This window comes from Triturus cristatus, chromosome 5_1, assembly GCF_964204655.1.
Source record: "Triturus cristatus chromosome 5_1, aTriCri1.1, whole genome shotgun sequence".
NCBI lineage: Eukaryota > Metazoa > Chordata > Amphibia > Caudata > Salamandridae > Triturus > Triturus cristatus.
Window position 1 is genome coordinate 299,770,294 of NC_140587.1, and position 27,264 is coordinate 299,797,557.

Genomic DNA, 27,264 nt, shown 5'->3' on the forward strand with positions numbered 1-27,264 from the left:
GTGGCGGTAAACTTTGAACGTGATGGGGGCATATATCCAGGCTGAACACACTGAGCATATTCTTACACAACAAGACCAACCCATTTGCCTATGCGGAACTAGGTGTATAATTACATTAGAAAACAGTGGTTCTCATGGATATAATTTATTTTGCTCTATCTGCCTTTCGTAGCTATCACGCGTCTCTTGTACTCTCTCTCTCGCACTCTCAAACACACACACATTTACTCTTAGCCTCCGTGGCACTTTCGTTCTCCCTTTTGCACGCACATTTTTCGCTGTCAGCTTCCACGACTCTCTGCTGCTCCCCTTCTTGTACTCTTTCTCTTTCATTCACTCTTTCCGCAGCCTATCTGTCTCCATGGCTGTCTCTGTTTCTCTCTCATATTATGCCCCTCTTTCTCTCTCTCGCTCTGTTTTTCTCTCTCAAACACACACACATACACGCTCAGAAAGATGCTTGTAAGCACACATGTAACTGCAGCCCGGAAAATGAAAAACATCTGAGTGTGTCCAGACTACGTAAACAAGTGTACAAGTGCAGTGAATTTTGCCTGAGCTTGTTTTGCACCGACCTTCTAAGTGTAAATATGATGTTTTTACCGATGGATGGCTGCACAAAACGGGCTTCTGCAGCAATCGGTGCAAGTGTGTTTGCAGTGATCATTCTGTGCAGCTTTTGGTGCAAGCATTGCGATGCACGAGTGCCATGGTACTATGTCGGTTGTTCACGGGTAGATGGGTTCAGATCTTCGTTTCGGTCTGCTCTTTAGTTTTCACAACAAAGCAAAGACAACCCTGAAAATGTCCATGAAGCATTAAACATCTTAATGTAAATTATCTGGCAAATTCCCACTGCAGATCTGGATAGGGAAACCCCCTTGCTTGGATGCTAGCCAATAGGTCTCGCCTTTGGGACCTTATAAGTGTTTAATCATGCAACAGTTAATGTTGCTGCACCAAGGATATTGTGCTGCATAACTAAATACTTATAAGGTACCAAAGGCGAGACCTATTGGCTATGCCAATGCTTGTTAAATTCTGTATGCAGTCTTGTATTGCCTAAATCCAAGGTTTAAACAGATCGGTCTTATCCACCTCCTGCGTATCAGTTGGTATTTAATACAAAAGAGAAATATGTGTTCTTCAGTCTCTTTTGTTCTAGCTCAGGCAGGACATAGGTCTGGTAATATCCTAGTAGCCTCTTTGCTGGGAAACCTTAGAAGCAGGTTGCCATATCTAAATCTAGCAAATAAACTTTTGGCAAGTGGTGGCGTGATTTGACCCAGGAAAGGTTCAAATCGTGGGTATGGCTTGGCATTTAGGAATAGCGTGGTTAGGCGGCCAGTAGATTATTTAGTAGCATAACACTCGCCCACAACTTCCCAATACCTGGATTTCATTTTTAGTAGGTCTCTTTTCTCTGGGTGCTCCCACAGATCCAGCATATTCATTGATTTACACCAACCCGCGATATGTTTAAATCACAGTAATTTTTTATCACCACTGATCATCAATACCTCCCTCATTGAATCACAGCAGTCAGAAAGCTGGGGAGTCGTCCACATGCATAACCAATAAGTAAGAGGTTTCAGTGAGGCCAAATCGCCTATTCTCTTCATCCCTAGACCACAAAACAGGGGAACCAGTGGGGTAGTAGTGGGTACCGAAATAAGTGATCTGACAAAGATGTTTTTGCAGATCGTTAATTTAGTTACATTGCTGTGGCCCCATATCTCTGCTCCATACAGAGTGCCGCTTTAGCACAGTAGACTTCCAACGCTGGAGTTAAAGATTGAGACTGCTTATGAAATCTCAGAATTGATTTAGACCTGTGGCACAGGATAAGATAGCTCTTGTCTAGTTGTTGTTCCCATCTAAGTGTGTACCATTTCTGAGGGCCAGGCTTCACACAAGGGACTGCACAGTTGACATCTAAAGTATCCCTACTCTGAAACCCAACAGAAATACCCTTAGATGAAACACATAACCAATAATACGTTAATAAGGCTTCAGCCTTTCATACACCTAGTTCATGAGCAAAGGCTCCCAAGAACCAACGTAAGGTGCTATGAGGGTATGCCCAAGTCTAATGCATGCAATACAAAAGCATTATACAGAAGGTTAACAGCAAGGTCTTAGGTGCTTTCTACAAGCTTTCTATGTGAAAATCACATAGGATTTGAAATCTTTACCAATTATAGAACTAAAACCCTGCATAGTGACCACAAACTAACACGCTCAATGCTATCAGGTTTTTGCACACACCGAAACTGTAATACCTATGAAACCTCCAACTACAAAAGGGAATTAAAAACCCCAAAATGTGCCTACTCACCCAAGTTATTTCTGTAACGCAGCTGATTACGAACGCTATAAAGCACAACATGTTTTTCATACTCCTTTTGGGAGTTTCCAAGACTCTAGAAAAGGGAGAAAAAACATTTAAGAACAAATTAGACGTTACATGGTAAATTAAATACTCTTGAATTAGTAATTTGCAAGATATAAAACATACTGGCTTTGTGCCACTGACGAGAACGCAAAGTTTGAATGACTACCATTAGATTATTCTCCAACACTTCTTTAACAGATAGAGTAGTTTGTCATTTTCAACCTACATAACACAAACCATTTTAAAAACAATCTGGGCAGGGAAAATGCTATGCCCAGAACTTCTAAGTAAAACGTCATCAATCAAAAAGAGTTACTGTGATTCGAAATTCCACAAATATTCAAAACGTAAAATGCATTTCCAATTGCAAATTTCTCCAGTTTGGAGGATTTACCATTGGTGTCATTTTAGGCAAGGGGGGGGGGCGAAAAATGTAAGTTTTTACCAGAAAACTCGTATGTATTCACAAACACTGCATGTACTTTGGAAACGCATGTAAATCTATGCCCCAATCACACCTTGGAAAGGCATGCCTTTCAAGGTGGTAAGGGAAATCCTGTACGTAATTGTGGTTTACCTGAAGAGGTTTCTCAACAGGCAAAACTATTTTATATGTGTGTATAAAAAATGGCCTGTGTTAAAATTAACATTTCTGCATTATTTGCTCATGCGGTTTATCAACTATGATGAAATTTCACAGAACAACTACTGATTCTTTGTACATCCACACATAAGTAGAAATCATATTAAAATGAGGGAAGACATCTACACAAGTAGATTCACGCTCTTTTCAAATTGAAGTTTGTGAATCAGGCTCCTATTATGTTTAGCTGGCTTGCGTCTGTTACAAGACACTTCATGAAACAGAAGGTTAGGTTTTATTTATTTACGCACAGAGGAATCCAGCTGACTAGAGAGATACTACTACAAGCCAGAAAGAGTAGTCCTTTCTACGTGGCAGACATAAATAATATTCAGAATTCTTGGATTTGTGCTCTGTCAAATCACTGACAATAAATGGTGCAGCCTCACTTTTACCCACAGACCTCTTGTACAAATTTAGGTTTCCTCTGCTACCACTTTATTAAGCCTTGATTTCTCTCTGCGGCGCCATTAGTGAGGTAAAAAGAGAATAGAAATAAAAAATGGTAAAATTACTTTCTTTGCAAGTTAAGTGAAGAACTATGCGCAACTTGTAAGTCTCTGATTTGACTACTGGCAGGCTCACTTCAGACTTTGCTACTTTTGAGGCCCGTAAATTGCCAACTTTAGGTTGGGGAAATAAAACACTTGTAAGTTTCAGCATGAAAAAATCTGTAAAAACTGGTGTAGTAGTCTCAAGATAAAAAATAAAAAGGTTCTTGCTTTTCCAGCGGGACAGTTTGTGGAATAAAGCAACATTCACAAAGATCTGTGGAAAAACTCAACTTTGAGAAGCTATCTTTGTGTTTTTGCTCTTCTATTGCGGAAATCATAATTTTACTACAATTTATATCAAACTTATGCTTATTTCTAACAAAATGGCTCTGTATAAAATACACATCACCGAAAACAGCTTGTATTCTACTGCTGCGTAATGCCATCGCAACAGAAAAGCTCAGCATTAATGTAAACTTGCAGAGGGGAAATAATTACCATTGTGCATAGAAAGGTTAAACTTGCATAGAAAAACTCTGCACACATATTACAACTTGCCTTGTTCGAGAAGACCAAAAATGATCTTGCTGCATAATAAAAATTATCTGATAATGTAGAAAACAAATCTCAGGCAAAGTTAAACCAGGAAATTTTCAAATCTCGTAAAGGGGATAAAAATGTGGAACTTCGTAAAATGTTATTGTTGATAAAAAGCTTTCCGCACACCTAGAATAATGACACAAACGTGCTAATCTCCTAATACTAACAAGCTTTCATTAGGTCGAGCCTAGCAGCGCGCATGCGCTGCTCTGCAAGGCTTCTTGTGGCTTCTCCAGCTTCTTCGTGTGGGTCTGACTCCTCCCACACATTGGATTGGCTTTTGCGTGTGTCTTTCAATAATGAAAGCACGCAAATGGCTAAAGGCGGGTGCATGTCCCACCTCTTTTCTAATGTTCACTCCCACGGCGTTTTGCTCTTGGAAGCGAGCAGCGGCGCGCAGGGTGGCAGCTGCATTCTTCGTGGGTCAGGTTACTATTTCCACACAATGCGCCGTGCTTTCGCTTGTTTTACGTGGCGCTGAAGGGTCTGAAGAAGTAAATATCTAAAAATAGAGCAGTTGCCTTTGTGCTTTCAGAAGCTGTGGAAAATGCTTTTAAATAGAAAGAACGAGGAAAAGCTGTGAAAAGCGCATTTAAGTGAAGAACCAATTATCTTTAAATAGATCAAAATTTCTGGTTTTTGAGAGGTGGGAAAAGGGGCTTTCGAATTTAAACACTGAGGAAGTGCACTCAATTTGATTTTTTTGTTTTATTTCAAACAGAAGGCAACTCCCCTTGTTTCCTCTTAAATGTGAAGGGAGCGCAATTGTCAACATTTCAAAAACAAGTGTCAGGTGCAAAGCGCCTCCGCTGCTTCAACAAGTGTTACTGGCAAAACATAAGATGTATTTATAACTTGGGCGTTCATCCCGAAGGGTATCCTGGTGCTTAATAACAGGTTTCTATTGGTACCGACATCATTGGTACTCAGGGGGCCTTGTTCCGAAAACTACAGTGCAAGGAATCGCCTTTAACTTTCCTGCTAAAACTAGCACTGAGGAAAGGACAAGAAATATTTATTTTATGGAAACTCAGTGGTACTCAGTATTGGTGATTCTGTACTACACAGCTTGAACCACTGGCAAAGGCAATAGGTTCTAAAGGTGAGAACTATTGGCTTTGCCAATGCTTGTTTTTAAGATGCAAGACCACATCTGAAAGCTGGGAGAAACAGCACTGGCCCGGTCTTAATTTCTGGGGCGGGGGGTTTACGGCGGACTAATATTTTGACAGCAGAAGACAAAACACCACTCACTTCACACTGCAGGGCAAAGGTAGCCACAGCTGCTTTATTCGTATTAAAATTCCCCTTTGTAGAGAGTTTAATTCTCCAGAAAAGATTAAAGCTCTTCACACAACATATCTTGTGTGAAACAATCTAACAGCAGACATTGCCAAAAACATTTAAGGACATGGCAACTTATTTCTGATAAGGAGAAATGTTTTGCTATGCTTAAGTAGTTAAAAAACTTTTTAAAATCTGTACCAGCTCACTCATGAAAAACAATTGTGCACACCTTAGTGACCTTCAATCTCCAGATTGACCTATGCCAAATCTCTACATCTGGATGTCCTTTTAGTGCTAGGAAATAAACTACAGCGGGTGCAAAACGCTGATTCTGAACTGCCCGAGAAGGCAGTCTATTCATCATGGCCTAAAGCAACGTCATTGCTTACCAGTAAACAAAAGGGTCAACTTTAAGACCATGATGATTACCTTTAGAGATATCCACAAAAAGGGACCTTGCTACCTCTGTAGGAGACTTAGTGAACACCCTCCCATCAGTGAGCTTCGCTCCTCAAGAAAGGGACTTCACCACATTACCAGAATTTGGAATGCTAGGACAGGAGGCCATTTCCTCGCTCTACTGGCAGCTAAACTGTACAATGCAATGACCCGTCAATAGAATTGAGAATACAACAGAAGCCCTGCTCAAGAAAGGTCTTAAGACCTTCCTTTTACGGGAAGCTTAGTGCGAGGAGTGGTTCACCGTGCTGGCTAGCACAGGGAAGCTTCCTTGAAAGCAGCTTTTGCGCTGTACAAACGGCAGTTTTTACAAATGTATTGGTTAAGCAACTAGCCATACAAACATGTTTCTAAGTCTTGTTCAAGTGGCAGTGCAATGCACTTCTCCAGAGACCAATAGTTTAACAGCCACTCTGCAAAAAAAATAAAAAGCAGTTACAGGAAGTACCCTCAACAATTAAAGGGCAGGCCAGGCCATCACTGGAAGTCGAGAAGCCACATGACTAGATGTGACAGAAAAAGAGGAAATAAAATAAAATTAGTTCTTACTTCAAAGGGTGTCTGGCGCAACACCATGATAGAGAAACAGGAAAACGAGCACAAATCAATAACTTGACAACCACGTTTTCAGATTAGGCTAAAGAAACAGCAGACGAAGGCTGCCACGCCCATCACACCTGCACGCATGCAAGACGGGTGAACATTTGAATATTTCATGCAATCATTAGATGGGCTCAGTATCTCACACATGTAGACACACACCAAACCGACCCAGAATATACTCTGCCAACTGCTGAACGGTTTACAAAGGACAAGGGAGGTGAGCGGTCTGCCGCCGAGTGCCACTCAGAGCTGCTGCCATGCTGGGCAAATCAAAACGTGACAAAATGATGAACCTCCCGCTCCTCATCAGCTCAAATACTATTACTACCATGCGCTGGCAGTTCTACCAGATGGAACGCGAGTCCAGATTTTACATGGAATGACCTGTCCATACACTAGGGCCGCAGGGAATGTTTCCTTTGACGAATACCGTTACAAAAATGGGGTGACCCAATAGTGATCAAGGACCTGGGTAAGGTATGATACAAAAATTAGCGGTCCTAGACCTTCATTTATAAAATCAACAAATGATTTTGTGAGCATTCATTAGAACTAATTAATCGCTCATAGAATTAATACAGTATTTACAACAGAAGAGTGCAAAAAACCATAGTCTGGTTCACCATGCATTTTATTTTCATGTCAAATGGTGAAAATCATATGTACGTTATCAATTTAGCAGAGAAGGTTGCTCCAGAGGGAACGTGCATAGGAGTAAGGGTGCTCAAGCGGATGGTGGTGAGAAAGAATATTCAAAAAGATGGCAAAGGAAAGTTTAATACATCAAAGCAGTTGGACTGGTTTAAATCACCGTCCTTGAGGGCCTGGCCACGCTATTCAATACATAATCACAAGTATAATGCAGTTTCAATTTACATAGAAATCAATTCTAGTATGGCACGTGGGGGTAAAGTTCGGGGTCCAGGCTAGATTAAAGGGGGCGTTGACGTTTCGACCCGTCTTATGGCCATGAGGGTGATTTGATCCTCGGCCTTGCGGATCTTCATCAGAACAGGGTGGGGCAACCTAGGGAGGTATGGGGCCTTGTCACATACCTGTGGGATGAGTGGGAAAGAAACGAGAGGTCAGGTCGTTGCACTGGGGTTTAAAATCTATCAGCATAACTAAGCAGCATAAAAGTAGCTCACCCACCGTAAACTGTGATATACTGATCAATAATTAAGGTGTACATTAGCTATGTACGTTTATGAGCTGTGCGATAGTGTTGGGTGGGGGCAGCATTGCTCACATCTGCATAATGATATTGCTGTTAAGCATGTATTACATAGTTACAAACATAAGGTGTATCACTGTGTGTCAATCGTTCAGAATACATTTCCTTGGTTTAGTGGGAAAATCCAGGCACAGCATATATGCTGACATTTGGAGGTGCATAATAACCCACCCTGCTATTGTGTCTTCCTTGAGAGCAACAGGGTGGGTGTGCACAGTGAGGAAGCTCACAAACTGGGAGCTACTTTTTGTTATGTTAAAAGCTATTTTTAAAGTGACTGATCAACAGGTAGGTGTTTTATCACTAGGAGAAACAGTTTGCAGTTATTGTTGCAGTTCTGATAGGTAACTAAATACTGAAGGCTCTATAAAAGTGACAGGTTTTTAATCTTTTTCTCAAATTACGTAAAGAGGTCTGCATGAGAATTAAAAAGGTAGGTAATTACAAAAGGTGGATAGATGCACTGAAAAAACTACAGCACGCCAACCAAACTTTGAAATCTTGAAGTACACCCAAGTCCTCACTGAAGGTAATGGCAAATCCCTTTAGAATAAACACAAGTAAATATGGAATGATCTGAAGGGTGAAAGTATTGACTTCTGAGAGATCATAGACAGTTTACCATCAAATTTAATTACGAGGTCTTGGGTAGTTCTACCTGAAGGGGGACAATTTTACATTGTTGTAGGCCAGCAGGTCTTAGCCCAGGTGTCATCCTTCAAGCCAACCATCACTACTTTGGTTTTATTTGTTTTATCTGAGCCAGTCTAGCTCATTCTCTCCTATAAGAGGCTCACAGGAGCTCTAAATCGTGATGCTGACAATAGGTCACCAACCCATCTGATCAGAATCTTAATGTCAAAGGCAAACATGTAAAAAGCCACACCCACGGAGAGGCTGAGATCAGCTTGAGGCCTGTGGTTTTGTGACGTCATGTTGCTACATATAGCGTGGAAGGCCTAATGTGAAGGATTCCAGACTAGATGTGGCAGACAGTGAAAGAGAGGGTGACAATAGTAGAAGTCTTTACGTTGCTTCCTTTGGCTGGGGTTATACGGGAATAAACTGCTACTTATAACAGACACTTGCAAGTGTCATTACTACACTGTTGGTGACAAGCTGTACCGCAGCCTACATCACGTGTGATTACTGTCCTTGACGTTACATGCCAAACCAGGACATGCGGCCATGAATGACTTTCCCCAGCACAGATTATAAACTGCAAGCCTGCAGGCAAGTGCGGATTTTGAATCACATACTGCATTTTGGAGAATAAACCCTTTTGGAAATCTTACTGCTAATAGTACCCTAGGCATGCGCTGAAAATTGGTGCCCACAGCAATAGGACACTTCATCACACAGTTCCTTCTTGGAGCGGCTCCAGGGATCTAAGATTCTATTTGCTCCACACAGCTTTGAGTGTGACTTCACACGTTAGTCAAGTGACTGCAAGTGTCTGCCATCTTGAACTGAACACGAAATATCAGAGGAATAAGAAGTCAAGGGTTAGTACTGTACCTTGGAGCGCCAGTGTTTTGTAAGCTCAGGAAAGGAATTTATTTCAAGGAATTTTACTCATATGCCAGAAAAGTCTATGTGATGCACGTGGATATTATGCATGCTCTGTTGAGATCCTGGATTACATTACACTTATGCTCCGGTGTTCCTGGGGTAACATTTAAAAAACACACTAAAACTTTTGCCGTATTTTTTAAATATACAATGATGCACAAACATTTTCCTTACCACCTCCTCAAGCGTTCTTAGTGTCTCAAGGGAGCCAATTAGGAAATGGCCTCAGTGGAAGGCTTATTTCCTCAATTATATCTCAACAATTGAGGAGGATTCTGACTGAGAATTCTCTTCATTGAAGGAAACAAATTATTTTATTGCATGCTTTAGGGCCGTAGGGGCGAAGAATTTATGATTAAATTGTGGAAAAAATAAGGTCGGTAATTGACACAGATGTATTTGCTAGAACATTAGAAGATTTAGATAACTATTTTATGCCATCAGTATATATTTCTGTGGACAGGTCTAATTTTTTCCAAAGGCATCAGGGGGTCAGGAACATACAGAGGATTTTGTTAAAGATTTAAAGAGATTGGAAAGTCCCTGCAAATTTGGAACCTTACATGGTGACCTTATAAGAGATCATATTGTCATGTACGTCAACGATTCTAGTGTACAAGAATGGCTGTGGGCAAATGATGAAACAACTTTGAAGGGTGACACTGCGAAAGAGGCGGAATTTTCTAAACGATGTGGCAAGGGAACTATAAAGAACATGAGCAAAGAGGATTTGGTGTGTGCTGTTAAGTCATCAAATTTATCAGTTAATGAATGCAAAGACAATAGGGAAGCCTTCAGGGAACAAAGATCATAAAGTGTTGTGACGTGAGGAGAAATCATCAGCCATTAAGTCATGGTATAGACACGGATCCAAAGACCATCTAGCATACTTTAAACGTTGTCCAGCCCTGAAACAACGTTGTTCCACGTGTGGTATGCTAGACTAAATCGTAAGAAAGTAGTATCTGCCTCTGTGAAGTGTGAGGTAAACTGATTCGTCTGGTGGGAAGATGAAGAAGAATGTTTTTGTTGCATTGATTATGATGTACTTGGCCTGTAAAATGATGTTAAGAAAAATAGCCTTGCTATTAGGAGGAATTCCACTTGAGATAGTGGCTGATTCAAGCTCACCTTTCACCATCATAAACTGCTTAGTATGGGAAGAAAAATTCAAAAAACCTTGGAAGGCGTTTTAGTACCATCTGATGTACACATCCTGTGACTCTCGTAGGTGAACCCATACCCATGGTGAGGTAAACTAAGTTTTGAATTTATAGGAATGGAGGCAGAAGGCAAGATATATGTGGCAGAAAAAAGGTCCATTAGTGCTGGGGTGGATGGATCAAGGAGATTTGGGAATCACATTAAATCCCTACAATCCTGAACAAGTTGTAATTTCAGATTGCCCCTTGACGTTTCCACGATTGTTACTCGAACAGTTTCCCAATGTATTTTCTGATAAGGTGGAGGTTTTGAAAGGATTTCATCATAAGATCATTTTAAAAGACAAGTGCACCCTAGTGTTACACAAGGTATGGAATATTCTTTTCAGCTTAAGGGGAGAAGTAAAACTTGAACTGGAGAGAACAGTAGCTAGTGACATTATTGAGAACACTTAATCAAGGGAATGGTTGATTCTGATGGTAAAAGTCAGAATGTGCATCGATCGTCGTGATTTGAATATATTGGTAGACAATGTTCCCTTACCTAAGGCATATAACATGCTTGCAATGACTAAAGGAATCAAATGGTTCACCTCACTCGATCTAGAAGCAGTATACTATCAGATTCCCATGCATCAAGACAGCAAACATCTCACTGCCTTCATAACACCTTTTGGTTGCTTCCATTTCAAACACATGCCGTTTAGGCTTGCGTGGGCAGCAGTATCATCAGCTGTTCAAGGTTTTTAAGGAGTAGTTTTTTTTCCAGGAAGATATATTGATCATGGGTACAGATAGGCAAGAACATGACTGCAGACTTAAAGAAGTGCTACGCATACTTAGAGAGAAGGATCGTACAGCTGAGTTTTAAAAAATGAAGAATTGCTGATAATTATGTGACTTATCTGGGACATGAAATCAGTGAGAAAGGGATATTTCCAAAAAGGAACTGTCAGATGCTATACGCAATGCTCCTTCGCCCACTCCCAAGGACAAATTGAAATCCTTTGTAGGGTTAACTGAATTCTAGTCTAAATTTGTGAAGGATTTTGCTACCAAAACATTTGATTTGAGGCAATCATTGAAAAACCGTGTGCCATTTGTTTAGGAAGAGGTCAATCATTTATGTTTTAACAGTAATAAGACAATATCTTTAACACCATTCCTATCCAGGGCTCCGACTCCATTCATGTCACAATCATTACCACAGATGCCAGTGGTAAAGGTATTGGAGCAGTCTTGTCTCAAAGAAATAAGTACCATGTTTAATCTACCATCTCATTTGCTACTCGCTCCCTTACCCCTGTGGAAGAAAAATATTCAGCTATAGAGAGAGAAATGCTAGCATGTGTGTGGGGGATTACTACGTTTAGGAAATATGTGTGTGGTTCCCAATTTCTGTCACAACAGATCACAAACCTCTTACTAAAGTTCTTACTATTGCTGGCATGAATATCATTACTCCAAGATTGGCATGCACGTCTCTGCATCTACTTGATTACATTTACAGGGTAGAGTATGTCCCTGGAGTGACAAATCAAGTTGCTGACATTTTGAGCAGAACACCATTAGCGACGGATTCTAATACATTTGAGGACAGATGGGATGGTTATGCTGTAGCTGAGGTGGATACATTGGACTATTAGGGTATAGCTAAGAAAGAATGAGGGAGAAGGATATAATTCTGACTCAATTTAAGACAAAGTGTGCAATTACTTATCCAAGGGGTGGTCTTTACAAATAGTATAGAAGAGTAAATCAGACAGCATTGGGAGAGCAGGAATGGGCTGTCCTGAGACGACTGTGGTTTTTTAATGAGAGGTGAGAAAGTGGTTCCTCCTGCAAGCTTGAGAAAGAAAATTTTAGAAAATTAATCATGAAGGCCATTTAGGGATTGCCAAAAAGAAGAAAAGGATTAAAACCCAGTATCGGTGACCTGGTATAGATGTTCAAACTGAAAGAATGGTTAGGAATTGTCATGGACATAAGGATAAGACTATTGTCACTTTTCGGCCACTATGGAGTCCTAGCAAATGTCCTGAAGGGCCGGAAGATACAACCATAGATATTCTTAGCCCCATTGTGAATACCAATAACATATCTTGCTACATTGTTGTGTTACTGGATTTATTTCCTAAGTGGCCTAAGCTGTGCATTTTGAAGGAAGAAACCTCAGATGCTTTGACTAGATATTTTTAATGAGGTCTTTTTATGGAAAGGTATTCCTAAAACCAGTGAGTGATCATGGCACTCAATTTAAGCCTAACATTTTCCAAGATTTTCTGTGTAGGAACAGAATTGGATCAAGGCATACTTCCCTTTATCATCCAGAGGGGAAAGGTGCTGTGGAACCCCTTAGTAGAGTCAATCAAGCAATCAATCAATCAAGACATTTGTAAAGCGCGCTACTCACCCGTGAGGGTCTCAAGGCGCTGGGGGAGGGGGGTGTGGGTGGGGGGTGCTACTACTGCTCGATCAGCCAGGTCTTGAGTAGCCTCCTGAAGGTTAGTAGTTCTTCGATCTGCCGTAGGAGGATGGGGAGGGTGTTCCAGGACTTGGCAGCGAGGTAGGAGAACGATCTGCCGCCGGTGGTCGTTCTCCTGATGCGGGGACGGTGGCGAGGTCGGCGGAGCGGAGCTGGAGGTTCGGGGTTTAGAAGGTGAGCCGTTTGTTAAGGTATGCTGGACCGGTGTTGTGGAGGGCTTTGTGTGCGTGGGTGAGGAGCTTGAAGGTGAACCTCTTGTTGACGGGAAGCCAGTGCAGGTCTCTATGGTTGGGTGTGATGTGGCTGTGGCGAGGAATGTCGAGGATCAGGCAGGCAGAGACGTTCTGTATGCATTGCAGTCGTTTCAGCAGATTGGCCAGGGCTCCTGCGTAGAGGGCGTTTCCGTGGTCCAGTCTGCTGCTGACGAGGGCCTGGGTGACCGTTTTTCTAGTGTCGGTAGGGATCCACTTGTAGATCTTTCGGAGCATGCGGAGGGTGTTGAAACAGGAGGATGAGATGGCGTTGACTTGCTTGGTCATGGAGAGTGTAGAGTCGAGGATGAATCCCAGATTGCGTGCGTGGTCGGTGGGTGTAGGAGCTGCTCCCAGGGCAGTCGGCCACCAGGAGTCGTCCCAGGCCGAAGGCGTGGGGCCGAGGATAATGACCTCCGTCTTGTCCGACTTCAGTTTCAGACGGCTGTTCTTCATCCATTCGACGATGGCTTTCATACCTTCGTGTAGGTTGGTTTTGGCGGTGGTGGGGTCCTTGGTGAGTGAGAGGATCAGTTGTGTGTCGTCGGCGTAGGAGAGGATGTTGAGGTCGTGCAGTCTGGCGATGTGGGCGAGTGGGGCCATGTATATGTTGAACAGCATCGGCTGAGGGAGGATTCTTGGGGTACTCCGCAGATGATCTTGGTGGAGGGAGGGAGGCGGACACTCTGTGTTCTGCCGGAGAGGAAGGAGGTGGTCCAGTTCAGTGCTTTGCCTCAGATTCCTGTGTCGTGAAGGAGGGTGCGTAGGGTGCGGTGGCAGACGGGGACAAAGGCGGCTGACAGGTCCAGGAGGATGAGGGCCGCGGTGCTGTAGTTGCTGCGGAACCCGGACTGGGACGTGTCCAGGATGTTGTCCTCGAGGTAGCGGTCAGCTGTTTGTTGACAGTTTTCTCGATGTCATTATGGGCAGCATTCGCATGGCTGTAGGTAATTATAAGAATTGGGACACTGAAGTTAAAAAACTGCTGTGGGTCTACTTACATCACCTTCAGTAAGAAGGTATAAATCCTTCAAACCGTTGAGGGAGAGATCTTTGTACTAAGGCTAATCAAGCCTGGATGAAGAATGAAATTCTTAAGTGGTCCTAGGAGAATATCCTTTAAGCTCAGAATTACTACAAAGATCACCTTGATTTCACACATGGAGTGAATGATTTTAAACTAAACACTGGTGACGGGGTTAAGGTCAAAGAGCCTCAGAAGAATATCAAGGTCAGCAGTAAGTTTGTGTGGCCGTTTCACATTGTCGCACTATTTACGAATTCAGTTAAACTGACTGATGGAAATGTGTGACATTTCAGTAAATTGGCCAAGTGTAATGAAGAAACAAATGTCAACATACAAGAGGGCTGTAACAAAGGTAACAAGAGTTGGCTGTTAAGATGATTTGATAGAAGCGAATGATAGTGATGTGAGAAAACTGGATGCTCTTGGAAACACGAGTAGTTCTGGAAATATGAATGCTTCCAGTGACCTTGGGAATGAAAGGGACTTGAATAGTTCTGTTGATTTCAGGAGCAGCAGGAGTTTGTGTGTACCGATGTTAAAGGATAGTGCCTCTAGAAAGTCAATGCAGGGTGGTTCCTTCCCAGGCTCCAACAAAAAGGGAAAGGAGGGAATGTAATTGATCTGGTCGTATGGTGCATAAGCCTGGAAGAGGCAAAGATTTCTTAGTTGGTTTTGTGGTATCGTTTTTATGTTCGGTTCTGGGAGCCTTCCCCCCTGTACCTCCCTTCAAGGTGCAATTTGAATAGAATTGTAGCTCATTCTATATTTTTATTGTTGTCACATCCAATGTTACCTTATGTATTCCCGCATTTTAGTTATAATGCAGGAAAGTATTCGTAGAGATAAGCTGTATCCATTATTTCTCAATGTACATTGTTGATTTATGTGGTTTTTTTGTTGTTCATTGTAAAGGGGGGAGATCCATGGTGTTGTGATGTCATGTTGCCATATGTAGTTTGGTATGCTCTATGTGAAGGATTCCAATCTAGATGCAGTGGACGGTTGGAGTGTGTGTGACCGGAGCAGACGTCTTTACGTTGCTCCCTTCTGCCCGGGGTTATCTTGGAATAAACTGCTACTTATAACAGACACTTGTGTATGCCACTACTACAGGGTCCAACACAGACACAGCATGTTTACGCCACAAAAAAAACATACATTTCCTGCAAAATTGTTTTTTTTTCATTCTTTTCAATGAAAGGGTATTTCAAATATGCATACACTTAAATGCACTTTGCCCATATACCTTTTTAAAAGCTTGCAACATAAGCAAACTCAGTGGTAGCTTGGAAATTTTTTTTGAGTTACCTTCATTGTGTTCCATTTTCTCTCCTAGATAGATACTTGTTTTTACAACTTAGGGGAAGCCTATGACTCCAAAAATAAAAATAGAATGATCTGCATTCCTAATCCTCTGTGCTAGAGAGAACAGCACATGTGAAGTTTTAAGCAGAATATTTTTTGGACTGTCTTGTTTGTATGTTACAAACATTAATTTTGTGCACTTTGGGCTTTTGAGAGGTAAGCAAAGTAACAAGCTATACATTATTCTATAGTTTAAAATGCATGTAATACAGAAAGTATTTTGTTAGCCAGCAATACTGAGCGCAGTGTACTAATTTGGCTCCTGAAAAATAATGCATCAACCATTGTATCTTTGGGGTTAAACTGGAGAGAAAAATGGATACCAGCCAGTGACTGAATTGCAGACAGTAACTAGTAAACTTGGGACCAAATACCGTCTTAACTACTTAACCAAGCTTTGTGTTTCTAGGCAACTCACTTTGCTTAACAGTGTATTTTCTAGGACTATCAAATGTAGGAATATAGAAATAATCCAGTCTGATTATGAGTTATATACAACATTGTCTATAATGCCTTTCTCATTCTTCAACCACAAAATAACATGCAAGGAGCTAAAAAGCTGATACTTTGCTACAAGGTAGTGCTAAATGTTATGAAATCATCAGCCAGTGGGGCAATGCAAAATGATGGGCCACCCTGCAGAATGTACTAAGGGACCTCGGCATCTGACAGATCGCACAGCTATTCATTGGTCTTGGGACTCAATAGAGCCCCCTGAACGGTTCCGCCCCCCGCTACACTGCAGGGGCCTGCTCGGTAAAGTAGTGTGGCTTTCCTGAGATTTCAACTATTTCTTATTCAATGCCATTTCACACATTCTGAAAGGCATGCATTGGCATGGCTTAAAGGGTCAGGGGCCCCACTCCAAAACAAGAAACCCTGGGGCCCCCGCACTCCAGGGGGCTCCTTAGGCCCCGGTCATCAGCAGAGGTGACTGGGTAATTATGGTTCAGATGCACCTTCTGCTTGAAGAACATTTTCTAGTTTGCCATTTACATTGGTGTCATGTAAAGAATATGCAAAAATTCAGTATTCATGCGGCTCATCCAGGTAAATATCAGCATGTCTAGCTCATGGGTAAAAAGTTCATAGAAGGTCAAAATAAATTGTAGTCCATTTGGCTCCAAAAGGAACTTTTAAGCTCTGTTAAAGCGAAAAAAAAATTGAAAGGAATTACAGGAAACCTGGCAGGTAAGAAAATCTATATTTAGAAAGTCTGTTACTGTTTTGTGTAAATCCGCTCAGTAGTTTTAGAGAAATTAGAATCACAAAAAAAGTCTCAGGAAGGCAAAAAAAGGTTAATTCTTCTGCATATCTTGCTGGGAGGTTGATTGAACCCAAGAACTCTGGCTGGCAGAAATTGAATTATTTTTCTCCATAGGTCATTAAAGGATACCAATCTCTAAATTCTCTGCCAATGAAAAAAAATACTTGGGCATAAGGGTGCAAGGGGAGGATTCACTAACTGTATGGAGTATGAGTATTGTGGGGAGGAGATAGAGTCTCGGAGAAGTAAATACAGGCCCTTCCAAAAAAGGAACAGTTTTTTCGGGGTATGCAAATTTGTAAAACATTACCTTGCAAATTCTAAAAAAAAAAAAAAATCTGTGACAACTGTGCAGCCAGGCCTTGCACCAAGAGCTGTGCATGGCCGAAGTTCTTAGGGGCTGTTACAAGGCTTGACCAGAGGACGGGGCCACTTCCCAGAGAGTATGACCGAAGGTTATGCGCAGCAGCCTTCGTGCATGGAAGCTGATACAGCACCAGGCCCTGCATTCAGAGCCAGCTAAGCACAACTGAAGTTCGAGGCGCGTGGGCTGGTGCAGGGCCTGGCCCACTGACTAAGGCCACTGGCTGCGGGCTTGGAGGCACAAGGCGAGGCCACAAAACAAGGAGAGCTGGAGGCCATATAAAGTGGCTTTGGTGGCGCGAGGGCTGGTGAAGGTGAACCTGCATACTGAGCACAGCAGGTTTGGAGGCAAGAATGGGGCAAGTGGCATGGATTCTGGTGCCAGATTGGCTTGCACTCAGACTACAATGCATGCTGCACACAGCTTAGCTGAAGGCATGAGGACCTGGGGGTATTTCAGGCCATGGTTGCTTGCCAGGCACTGATGGCAACCTCGTCTGAACATGGGTAAAAGCAGTGTACAGTGCTTTTCACGGTGTGCAGTATTAAGCATAGTGAAATACAAAAATATCGGAGAGGTAAGAATTGCATTTTTTTTTTTTAAACACTAAAATTCACTGTAAAAAGTTAGTTAAAGTTACTGTTAACGTAGCTTATACCCTATATTCATCGGTTTTAAAAAATGGGTGAAAATGTTATTATAGTTCCAGTACTATACAGACAACGACAGTTTAGGTAAGTACACAAACGATAACTCATGCTGAAATTAAGCACAATAAATAAGGACAGGAAATGATTTCAGACTTTATATATACCCCTCTTCCACACTTCCCAATACACCTCTTAAAAAGGCAAAATATCACAACAGTCTATAAATAACCCTGGGCTGAACAGAAAGTGTGGGCTTCAAACACGCAGTACTTGTGTAACGTGCTAGGCAAAAACTATGTTGTGGGTTCACAGGAAACATGTGGAGAATGTACAGAAGAATGAGTGAGACTCGAACTGCGTTTGCTGAATGTGCTACTGGCAAAATATGTACATGCACAAGCGTGCTCTGTGCTACTTGTAGAAATTTAAACAAATGCCAATTGGGTTCCGGCTCGCTTAAACATTCCGAATTAAATAAATGGAAGGGGTTTTGTCTGTCTGGAGCAGGAAACAGCAATCTGAAACAGCTGAAATGTAATGTAGCCCAGGTGGATTAATGGAGTTCTCTTCTTTGTCTTGAAAATTCGTGTGAAAGTCACGGACTCTTCTCAAAGATGCAGTTATTTTAAGAGCATTATCAGGTTTGAGATAATCCCCAACATGCTGCGCCATGCTCAGTAGCTGGAATCCTAAAGTGCCAACTATAGACACCAATACTGACAAATCTTCACTGAAAAAACGCAGTTAAAATGAATTTATAGTTCAGGTAGAGCAAACACAAAAAGTCACATGGGAAAAAAATAAGACACTCAGTGAAAAAAGCAGTTCAAATAAGGCTATAGTTCCACAACAAAAGCTAAAACGCCACCTAATTCTCTAGTGACCTTTTACGTCAACCACAATCCACCACTGCCCCATTATCACCACAAATAGCCCACCAAAATGGTCACTTTACGACCTCACACAAGATGTTCCATATGCCATCAGAAAAGGCACTGATCACATCACTGCCGATATTACATATCAGCTATTAGCATTATGTCATCACATTAGATACCGTATAATTGATTGGGAGACACTGACTGACCTGTGAGCGCGAGCTCTGTCCTGCGAGGTCCTTCCTGTTGGGCTGTTTGTTCTGCTGCTGCACCTCGCGGAACCCGCTCCGCGGGTCCCGCTTCGCCCGTGTGCCTGGGCGCATCGTTGCTGATTCCTGACAGGGGAGCTGCCTGAATCTCGGGGAGCAGGGCTGCGAGCGCCAGGTGAGGATCAGGGACTCCATTGCCCAGGAGTCCCTGTGCTGCCATCATTTCCTGCACCTGGACGCTCTCCCTGCTGGCCACGCCCCCTAAGCACAGCTGAAAAGAGCCTGCTTGTCCCTAGCTCTTTGGGAGACACTGACTGACCTGTGAGCGCGAGCTCTGTCCTGCGAGGTCCTTCCTGTTGGGCTGTTTGTTCTGCTGCTGCACCTCGCGGAACCCGCTCCGCGGGTCCCGCTTCGCCCGTGTGCCTGGGCGCATCGTTGCTGATTCCTGACAGGGGAGCTGCCTGAATCTCGGGGAGCAGGGCTGCGAGCGCCAGGTGAGGATCAGGGACTCCATTGCCCAGGAGTCCCTGTGCTGCCATCATTTCCTGCACCTGGACGCTCTCCCTGCTGGCCACGCCCCCTAAGCACAGCTGAAAAGAGCCTGCTTGTCCCTAGCTCTTTGGGAGACACTGACTGACCTGTGAGCGCGAGCTCTGCCCTGCGAGGTCCTTCCTGTTGGGCTGTTTGTTCTGCTGCTGCACCTCGCGGCACCCGCTCCGCGGGTCCCGCTTCGCCCGTGTGCCTGGGCGCATCGTTGCTGATTCCTGACAGGGGAGCTGCCTGAATCTCGGGGAGCAGGGCTGCGAGCGCCAGGTGAGGATCAGGGACTCCATTGCCCAGGAGTCCCTGTGCTGCCATCATTTCCTGCACCTGGACGCTCTCCTTGCTGGCCACGCCCCCTAAGCACCCTCCCCCTATATCAGGTGCAGCTTCTTCCGCGGCGCGGGAGCGCGCCGGAGGGCGCCGGGAGAAGCCCGGGAGAAGGGCGGGACCGTCTGTGGCCATCCGGGGCCGAAGGTGGCCGGGCTGGGCCTACCCTCTTGGATTGTGCTTCCGACCCCTGGTCTCTTACACTCGGTGGAGCCGCCCGCCGAGTTTAATTTTTTGTGAACATTATGCCGTCCCCTGCAAGGGAGAGCACCCCACTAAAACCGGGTGGAGCAAAGAATAGGACTCTAGAGAATTATTTCTCCCGGGCAGTGGGGGAGGGGGACAAAGAGTGTAATCTGTCCAGGTTAAGGGCAGAACGGAGACGCTCAATAGATAATATGAAAAACACGCCCCTCGGAGACCAACTTATTTTACCAAGGGAGGAGTTGTCCCGAATTGATGATGTCCCACTATTGCTGAGGGATCGCACTAACATGTCACCAGTTGAAGCCTTGAGTATAGCCCCAGAAATTAGTTCTAGCCCCCCAAGGGGGACCATTGATTTAGTGTCCCAACCCCCTCAGGCCCCTCCAGCCTCGAAGATTAGGAAAACTAAATCTAAGCCAACTAACATACAAGTAGCCTTTGTACCTCCTCCAAATAAACGCAGGAGGAAATCGAGGGGAGTTCAAGGAAAGAGCAAACCCAAGGTTCCACACTCGGATTTTGGGAAGTTTTTAAAAACCCCCACATTAGTAGAGAAACCATTGGTCGATTTACACCCTAAACCTATTGCTCATGAGGATCCAACTCCTACTATGATAAAAGACACAGGAGTTGGTATTGCTAATATTCCCTTGTCTGTTGTCCCGCTGGGAAACCTAGAATTTTTGCTAAGGTCCCTGTTATTACCGATCAGCGAGAGTATTAAAAAGATTGAGATCAGACTAACCATTTTAGAGGCCACATTGGGCAGTCTGAAAACTCCAGCTGGCAGACAGGGAAGGCAATCAGAGTCCACCCCCTCCACTGTAGCCCCTAAGCAGTCGGCAAATAGTGTCGCCAATCCAGTCCCTCCACAAGCTGTGAATGTGGCACCCTCGCAACAACCCACAAGGCCAAAGCCTGCAACAGCTAAGCCCCCTAACACCAATATGCCCAACCCTCCTTTAGGATCTGTACCCCCGGCACGGCCGGTAGACAAAGGCACCCCGACCCCTTTAATGAAGCTCACCCTGAGACCACGCAGACCCAATTTACCTCCAGAGACCAATGCTTTTACTGTCGTTATGGCAGGTGTCCCCCCACTTGAGGAAGGTGAAACGGAGGACTTTTGTGCCCTAAAAAGTAGGGTAATCAAGTGGTTAAATATAAATAGACCCCTCCCAACACATTTTAATAACGAAATTATAATGGTAAGAAGGGTACCATGGGTGGGAAGAACACAAAAATCCATTAAAGGGGACTGCATACTGGTGAGTTTTAGGGACACAGGAACGGTGTCCCATATATGTCAAGGGAAAAACAGATCTAGGGAATCCACCATCCAAACCCTCCATGTGTCGTTCTTTTTTCCCATCATCCCAGTCCTATCTCAGCAACCCCAAACTTATGACAACTGGGAGAGGGTTGGCAGGAGGGGGAGTCACCAGGCCTTTAACCCTAGGCCGTTTTTTGGCCGACCTGAACAACCCTTTTTTTCCTATAACCGGTTCCATTGCCTAAATGGCCTTGAAGGGGTCGATTGACAGACAGACAATGCCCCCCAGGGCTGTATAGAAATTGGAGGTACGGTAGAAAGACTGGAGGAGCAAAGATCCAAGGCTCAGCAAATCCTGGTGGTTGGTGAGGGGGACCCAAACTGCGTTGTGCCAAAGGAAATAGTTGTAGACAAGACAGGAGGGGGACATGGGCAGGGAATGCAAAGATCAATGTGGGAAAGAAGACCAAGGGCCCAGGGGGGTGCTGAATGGAGTGGAGAGGGTGTGAGACTTATCTCATGGAATATAGCGGGCAAATTTAACAATAAGGAATGGGTGGACTTCATTAGAACATTTCACATTATATGTGTACAGGAGACATGGGCTGTGGAGAATAACTACCATCTGCAGGGGTACAAGTGTTTTTTTGTTCCCGCCCGAAAATCTAGCTCAGGGAGAGCAATGGGCGGTTTGTCCATCTATGTAGATTTAGACCTGCCAGGCACCTGGTCCTTTCAAGACTGGTTCTCATATGGGATACAGGCGGCTCGGTTCCAGGGAAAGGGGTTACGTTTCTCTGTTTTTAACATATATAGCACCGAGTTAGAAAATAGCCACACCCCGGTATTAACTGAACTCGACCAAAGGTTAGGAAAAGAAATCATATCCCAGAATAAGGGACCGTCTGGTGGACTGCTTGTGGTGGGGGATTTTAATTGTCACCTTTGTCCGGCACTGGTCAAAAAGAACACAGATTGGGCGCAATGCCCAATTGAGAAGGGACCGCATTTTTCTCACTCGCCTACTGGGTCGGCTCTTAGGTTGCTTCGGCTTAAGTACGACCTAGAGCACACCATTAATATGGTAGACCCACAGTCGGATGGTACACTCCCACCAACTTTTAAGGGCAGGGGCTGCTCGTCTATTATAGACTATATTCTGGTCTCGAGATCCCTGGTTAATAAAGTAGTCAGTGTAGGGATAGACTGGAACACTTTCAGCGACCATAACCCGCTTGTTTTAATGCTCGCATATAGGGCGGGTATTGGCTCCAATGCCCATCGTTCAATCGTGGAGAGGGTCACCGATCAAGGCAGGAGATTGAAATGGTCCAAAATAGATGGGGCAAAGTTCTATAAAAACCTGAGCGATAAGGGTCTGCTGGCCATAAATGAATGTTTGGATCTGGAAGTCCAGGGACCAAGGTTATTAGAAGCATTTAACCACATTGCCAACCTGATAGACGGATTACTAAGGTCCAGTGCGCCCACGCGTAATCTGGTCAATCCCCGGTGGTTTGATAAAGATTGTTCCAAGGCACTGAGGGAACTGAAATGCTCCCTTAAGTCAAAACCACGAGATCCACAAGTAATCAGGGCATGCAGAGAAAAATATAAAAAAGAGACCAAAAGAAGGAAACTCACCCTGCAGGCAGAAGCTTGGGCAGATCTGAGAGAGGCAGGGGAAAGAAGGGACCTAGCGGGGTTTTGGAGAATCATCAATAAACCGACATTTCAAGAAAATGATTCTCCGGAGATAGGGGCTAACATCCTCCCGGAGCAGTGGGTCACACACTTTAGGAGCCTGTATAACCATGAATCGGGTCCCCACGTAGAGTCATCAGTAACCCCAAGTCAGGCTCCTCCGGTAGTATTTACCCTTAAGGAGATCACGGCAGGGATGGAGAGTCTAACTAAGAATAAAGCCCCGGGCCCAGATGGAATTCCCCCTGACCTTTTTCTTAGTAATATAGATCTTTGGGCCCCACTGATGACCAGGGTCCTAAACACTGCTATCACCTGCGGCCTCCCTCCATCATGGTCTAAAGCGATCATTGTGCCAATTTTTAAAAAGGGCAACAAGGACGACCCCAAGTGTTATCGGCCTATTTCCCTGATTGACGTCTCGGCTAAACTTCTGGGAAGGGCACTCCTGAACAGATTGTCCGAGTGGACCGAAGAGAACAACATCTTCTCGGACACTCAATATGGGTTCAGGTCAGGGAGGTCCACCAGCGACCAATGCCTGAACCTATATATGCTGACTGCCAAATATACTCTGGCCAGTAAGGAACCCATTTATATGGGATTCATGGACCTGGCAGCAGCATTCGATCACGTCAACAGAGGGAAGTTGTGGGACATGATGGCAGGGATGGGGATCGAGAGCGGCCTAATTACCATACTAAGAGAGCTGCATAGCGACACCACGGCTAGAGTTAGATTTAACAGGGAGGGAGGTTTGACGGACTCCTTTCCATGCAAAAGTGGAGTCAGACAAGGTTGTATTCTTGCCCCTTTTTTGTTCTCCCTTTACATTAATAATTTGGAACAGTTTCTTTTGGGCTTAAAGGCAGATTCCCCAAGGGTTGGGACGCGGCAAATCCCTGTCCTGCTTTACGCAGACGACGCGGTCTTGCTGGCACGTACACCACGAAGCCTACAGATTCTGATAGATGGGTTCGTCAAGTTTATGAGCGATCTGGACTTATCTGTCAACCTAAGCAAATCTTACGTGCTCCTGGCAGGCAAAAAACCTTCCTCAAAATTTTCTTACACAATAGGCTCCCATTGTTTAGAGGAGGTTAAAACGTTCTCCTATCTCGGAGTAACCTTTGATGGTGCTCTTCAATTTAACTCCTTGGTGGAAGAGCGCTGTAACAAAATGATTGCCTCTAACGGGGCAATAGCCGGATATGGCAGGAGGTTGGGCAGATGGAGTCCGGAACAGGTGATGAACCTGTACGGCTCCATAACATGCGCTAAAGTAAGCTATGGGGCAGAAGTTTGGGGCTTCGTGAATACCTCTAGAATTGACCAGGAAGAGAACAAACATCTGAAATCTATCCTGAGGGTACCACCCAGCACTGCTGGACTCATAGCTCACAGGGAGCTAGGGAGGCCATATCTGGTCGATTTGTTAAAACTTAGGCCAATTGTGGCGTGGCTAAAAATCTGGGTAAATCCAGACGCGCATCTAAGTAGAAAAATCTTACTGGACTGCCTAGGTAGGACCCACTGCATGCGCATCCCATGGCTCAAATATGTGAGAAACACTCTTGAGGAACTAGGGTTTGGAAACCTCTTCAAGAACCCCACCACCATTTCAGCACAGCACAAGAAACAAGTAGGGGAAATTTTCCTAGAGCGGAAAACCCAATGCCGTGCTCTGGCTGAAGGGGAAAAAAAGTCAATAAGGGCTCATACTTTGGTGAAGAGTGCGGAGGGTATGGAGCCCTACCTGTATCTTGTACACAATACACAGGACAGATTTCTTATGTGCCGTTTCAGACTGAGCCTACTTCCTTTTATGTTGGCCTCGCCAGCAGGTTTTACCATGTCAATCGAGCAGAAGGGACCCTGCGGCTGCGACAATCGGTCTCCGCAGGACTCCCTTCATTTTACTTTGCTCTGTCCCTATTATTCAATGCCCAGGCGTAGATTTCTAGTAGACATCCTAAAAAAGGCCCACCTGGAACATGCCAGAGATGCACTAATCTACTTGCAAAAAGCTTCTGACCCGCTAACCTTGTGTTGTGTTATGAATTTTATCAAGGTTGCGGTCCGACTAAGGAAGACGAGGGGAGAGGATTAAAAGACTTGTGACTCCCTGTTTTAAATTTACAGCCTTGTATGTTAGTATTTTATTGTTATTTATGCACAAGGATCTTGACTAATATTTAATGCCGTTTTATCTATGTATATGTATGTGTGCTTTTATGGTGTTTTTTAATCACCGAATAAAGATTCTTGAATTGAATTGAATTGATTTGCTTTGATATGTGTTATTAGTTATTGATGTTGTCTCGTTCAATCCAGTTCTTTACTACTATGCATATTTGAATTCACAAATAGACCATTTGGGGTGATTTATAGTTTTATTACCGCATGCGCGAGTTAGGTATGTGCAGAACTGTTTTCTTTCTTAAGTAATCCGTATGTTTTTGTAGCCCTAGGATCAGTTTTGTACCAAGGTGAGTTAAGGTATCAAAATCGAAACTAAGATTGCGACAGAACATATTGCATGTTATTCTTTTAATCGCATAACATGTTTTCCTTGTGGCATACTTAAGATAGCTGTGTACATAATGTTCCCATCCACTGCCATTTAATTCCAGGAGGAGTTCAGTGGCACTGGGTAAAAGTCTTCCCTGTGTGACGCGCAGTCTAGCTTTTGAAAAGTTATCTGCATTATCTAGAACAAGCCAATATTTACATTTTATAATCGCCGTGCACAGCTTGTGATGTATCGTTTTAGGCGTGCATTTAGCATTAAAGGTATAACATGTTTCTTAGTATCTAAGGAGGAGGTTATGCATAGCGGGTACCTGTTTGATGTTGGCAGGCAGTTTGCTCCAGGGGTAATTGTGGCGGATGTGAAACTCCACGTCAGTGTTCATCTTGCCCTCTTCGCTCCCTGGGAAGGGATCCGGGACCTCATGCCGCACGGGCCGGTCAGAGCTGCGGCTGCAATGGTGACCGGGTGCTTCCTGTATCAGCGGCGCTCACGGCTCCATAGCGGATTTCTCTCTCTCTAAGACTGTGCCACTGCTAGCATCAGGCACCTGCTTCCGGGTTTCGACTGACAGGAAGTGCGTTCTTCCCAACGTCACGTCCTTCTTCGCTGTCATGTTGTCATGTTATCCAGAGAGGTCACGTACTGAATCTCATCGGTCTGGAATGAAGTGAATGTGGCAATATAGTTATAATAAGTTCGTGGTTTATTTAACCATGTGTAATGAAACCCACCTCGCTGCTTTCGGGCGTAGTATGACGCGTTTAGCAGTGAGAACATATGTTTACGATGCTTTTATGTCAGGCGTTCGGAAAGAAACGTTCTAATATATATGTTTAATTCCAGTGGGCATTAGACTACCACGTGTTGTACTTAACTAAGTACGCATTTGAGTGGTGTTTAATTGTATTTTATTCTATTGTTTCTGTTCTAGTTACTTGTAGGCAGGGCAAAAGTCTAAACAAGCATTGGCATAGCCAATAGGTCTCGCTTTTGGGACCTTATAAGTATTTAGTTATGCAGCACAATATCCTTGGTGCAACAACAACTGTTGTATGGCTAAACACTGATAAGGTCCCAAAGGCGAGACCTATTGGCTATGCCAATGCTTGTTAAATGTGTTACCAATACATGCAGCGCCCTTAAGAAAATGACGACGCTGTCCTCAGCACCACTGAGACAATTGAAAATATATTCTGCGGTGATATACGGGAAGGTACATGATAAATTAAGCTCCTCTTATAAATTAAGAGTCTTCATTTTAATGTTGGTCATTATTCAACAAATTTTTCTAAGAAAATGCCAGATAGGCAGGAACGAGTAATTAGGGGAGAAAAGTGAAAGTGTCATCTTTAATTGGTTGCAGTACTGTTTCACCTTATCATTCATAAAGGAAGACCTGGGGAGCAGATAACTCTCTGGGGCAGGACGTGCGTGTGTGTTTGTGCATGCGTGCATATGTGTGTGTGTGTGTGTATGCGTGCGTGTGTATGCAGAGGCAAAATGTTGAAGATACAGAGTGGAAAAAGAAGAAGAGACAGAAGGAAGAAGAGAGAGAGAGAATTAGGAAGAGAACAAGAGAGAGTGAGAAATCGGGAGAGAAAATGAGCGGGAGAGAATGAGAGAAAATGACTAAGAGAGAGAGAAAGAGACATAGCAGGACTGCGTGAGGGCAAAAGAGCAGAATGAGCAATAGCAGGAGAGAGGGAGACATAGAGAGGGGAAAGAGATTGT

The 27,264-nt window shown here is 43.9% G+C and overlaps 1 protein-coding gene across 1 annotated transcript in view; it reads right to left on the bottom strand.

The window, feature by feature from the left end:
- The window catches only part of FAM91A1 (family with sequence similarity 91 member A1), a 312,498-nt gene extending 286,387 nt beyond the window's left edge, over window positions 1-26,111 (bottom strand). Inside the window, exons 1-2 of the mRNA XM_085604989.1 lie at window positions 25,844-26,111; window positions 2,339-2,423 (exon numbers count right to left, since the gene is read on the bottom strand). Coding sequence (XP_085461115.1) covers window positions 2,339-2,423; window positions 25,844-25,915 — 157 coding nt within the window. The 5' untranslated portion in view covers window positions 25,916-26,111. The remainder of the gene's footprint in view (window positions 1-2,338; window positions 2,424-25,843) is intronic.
- Window positions 26,112-27,264: the final 1,153 nt, after the last annotated feature.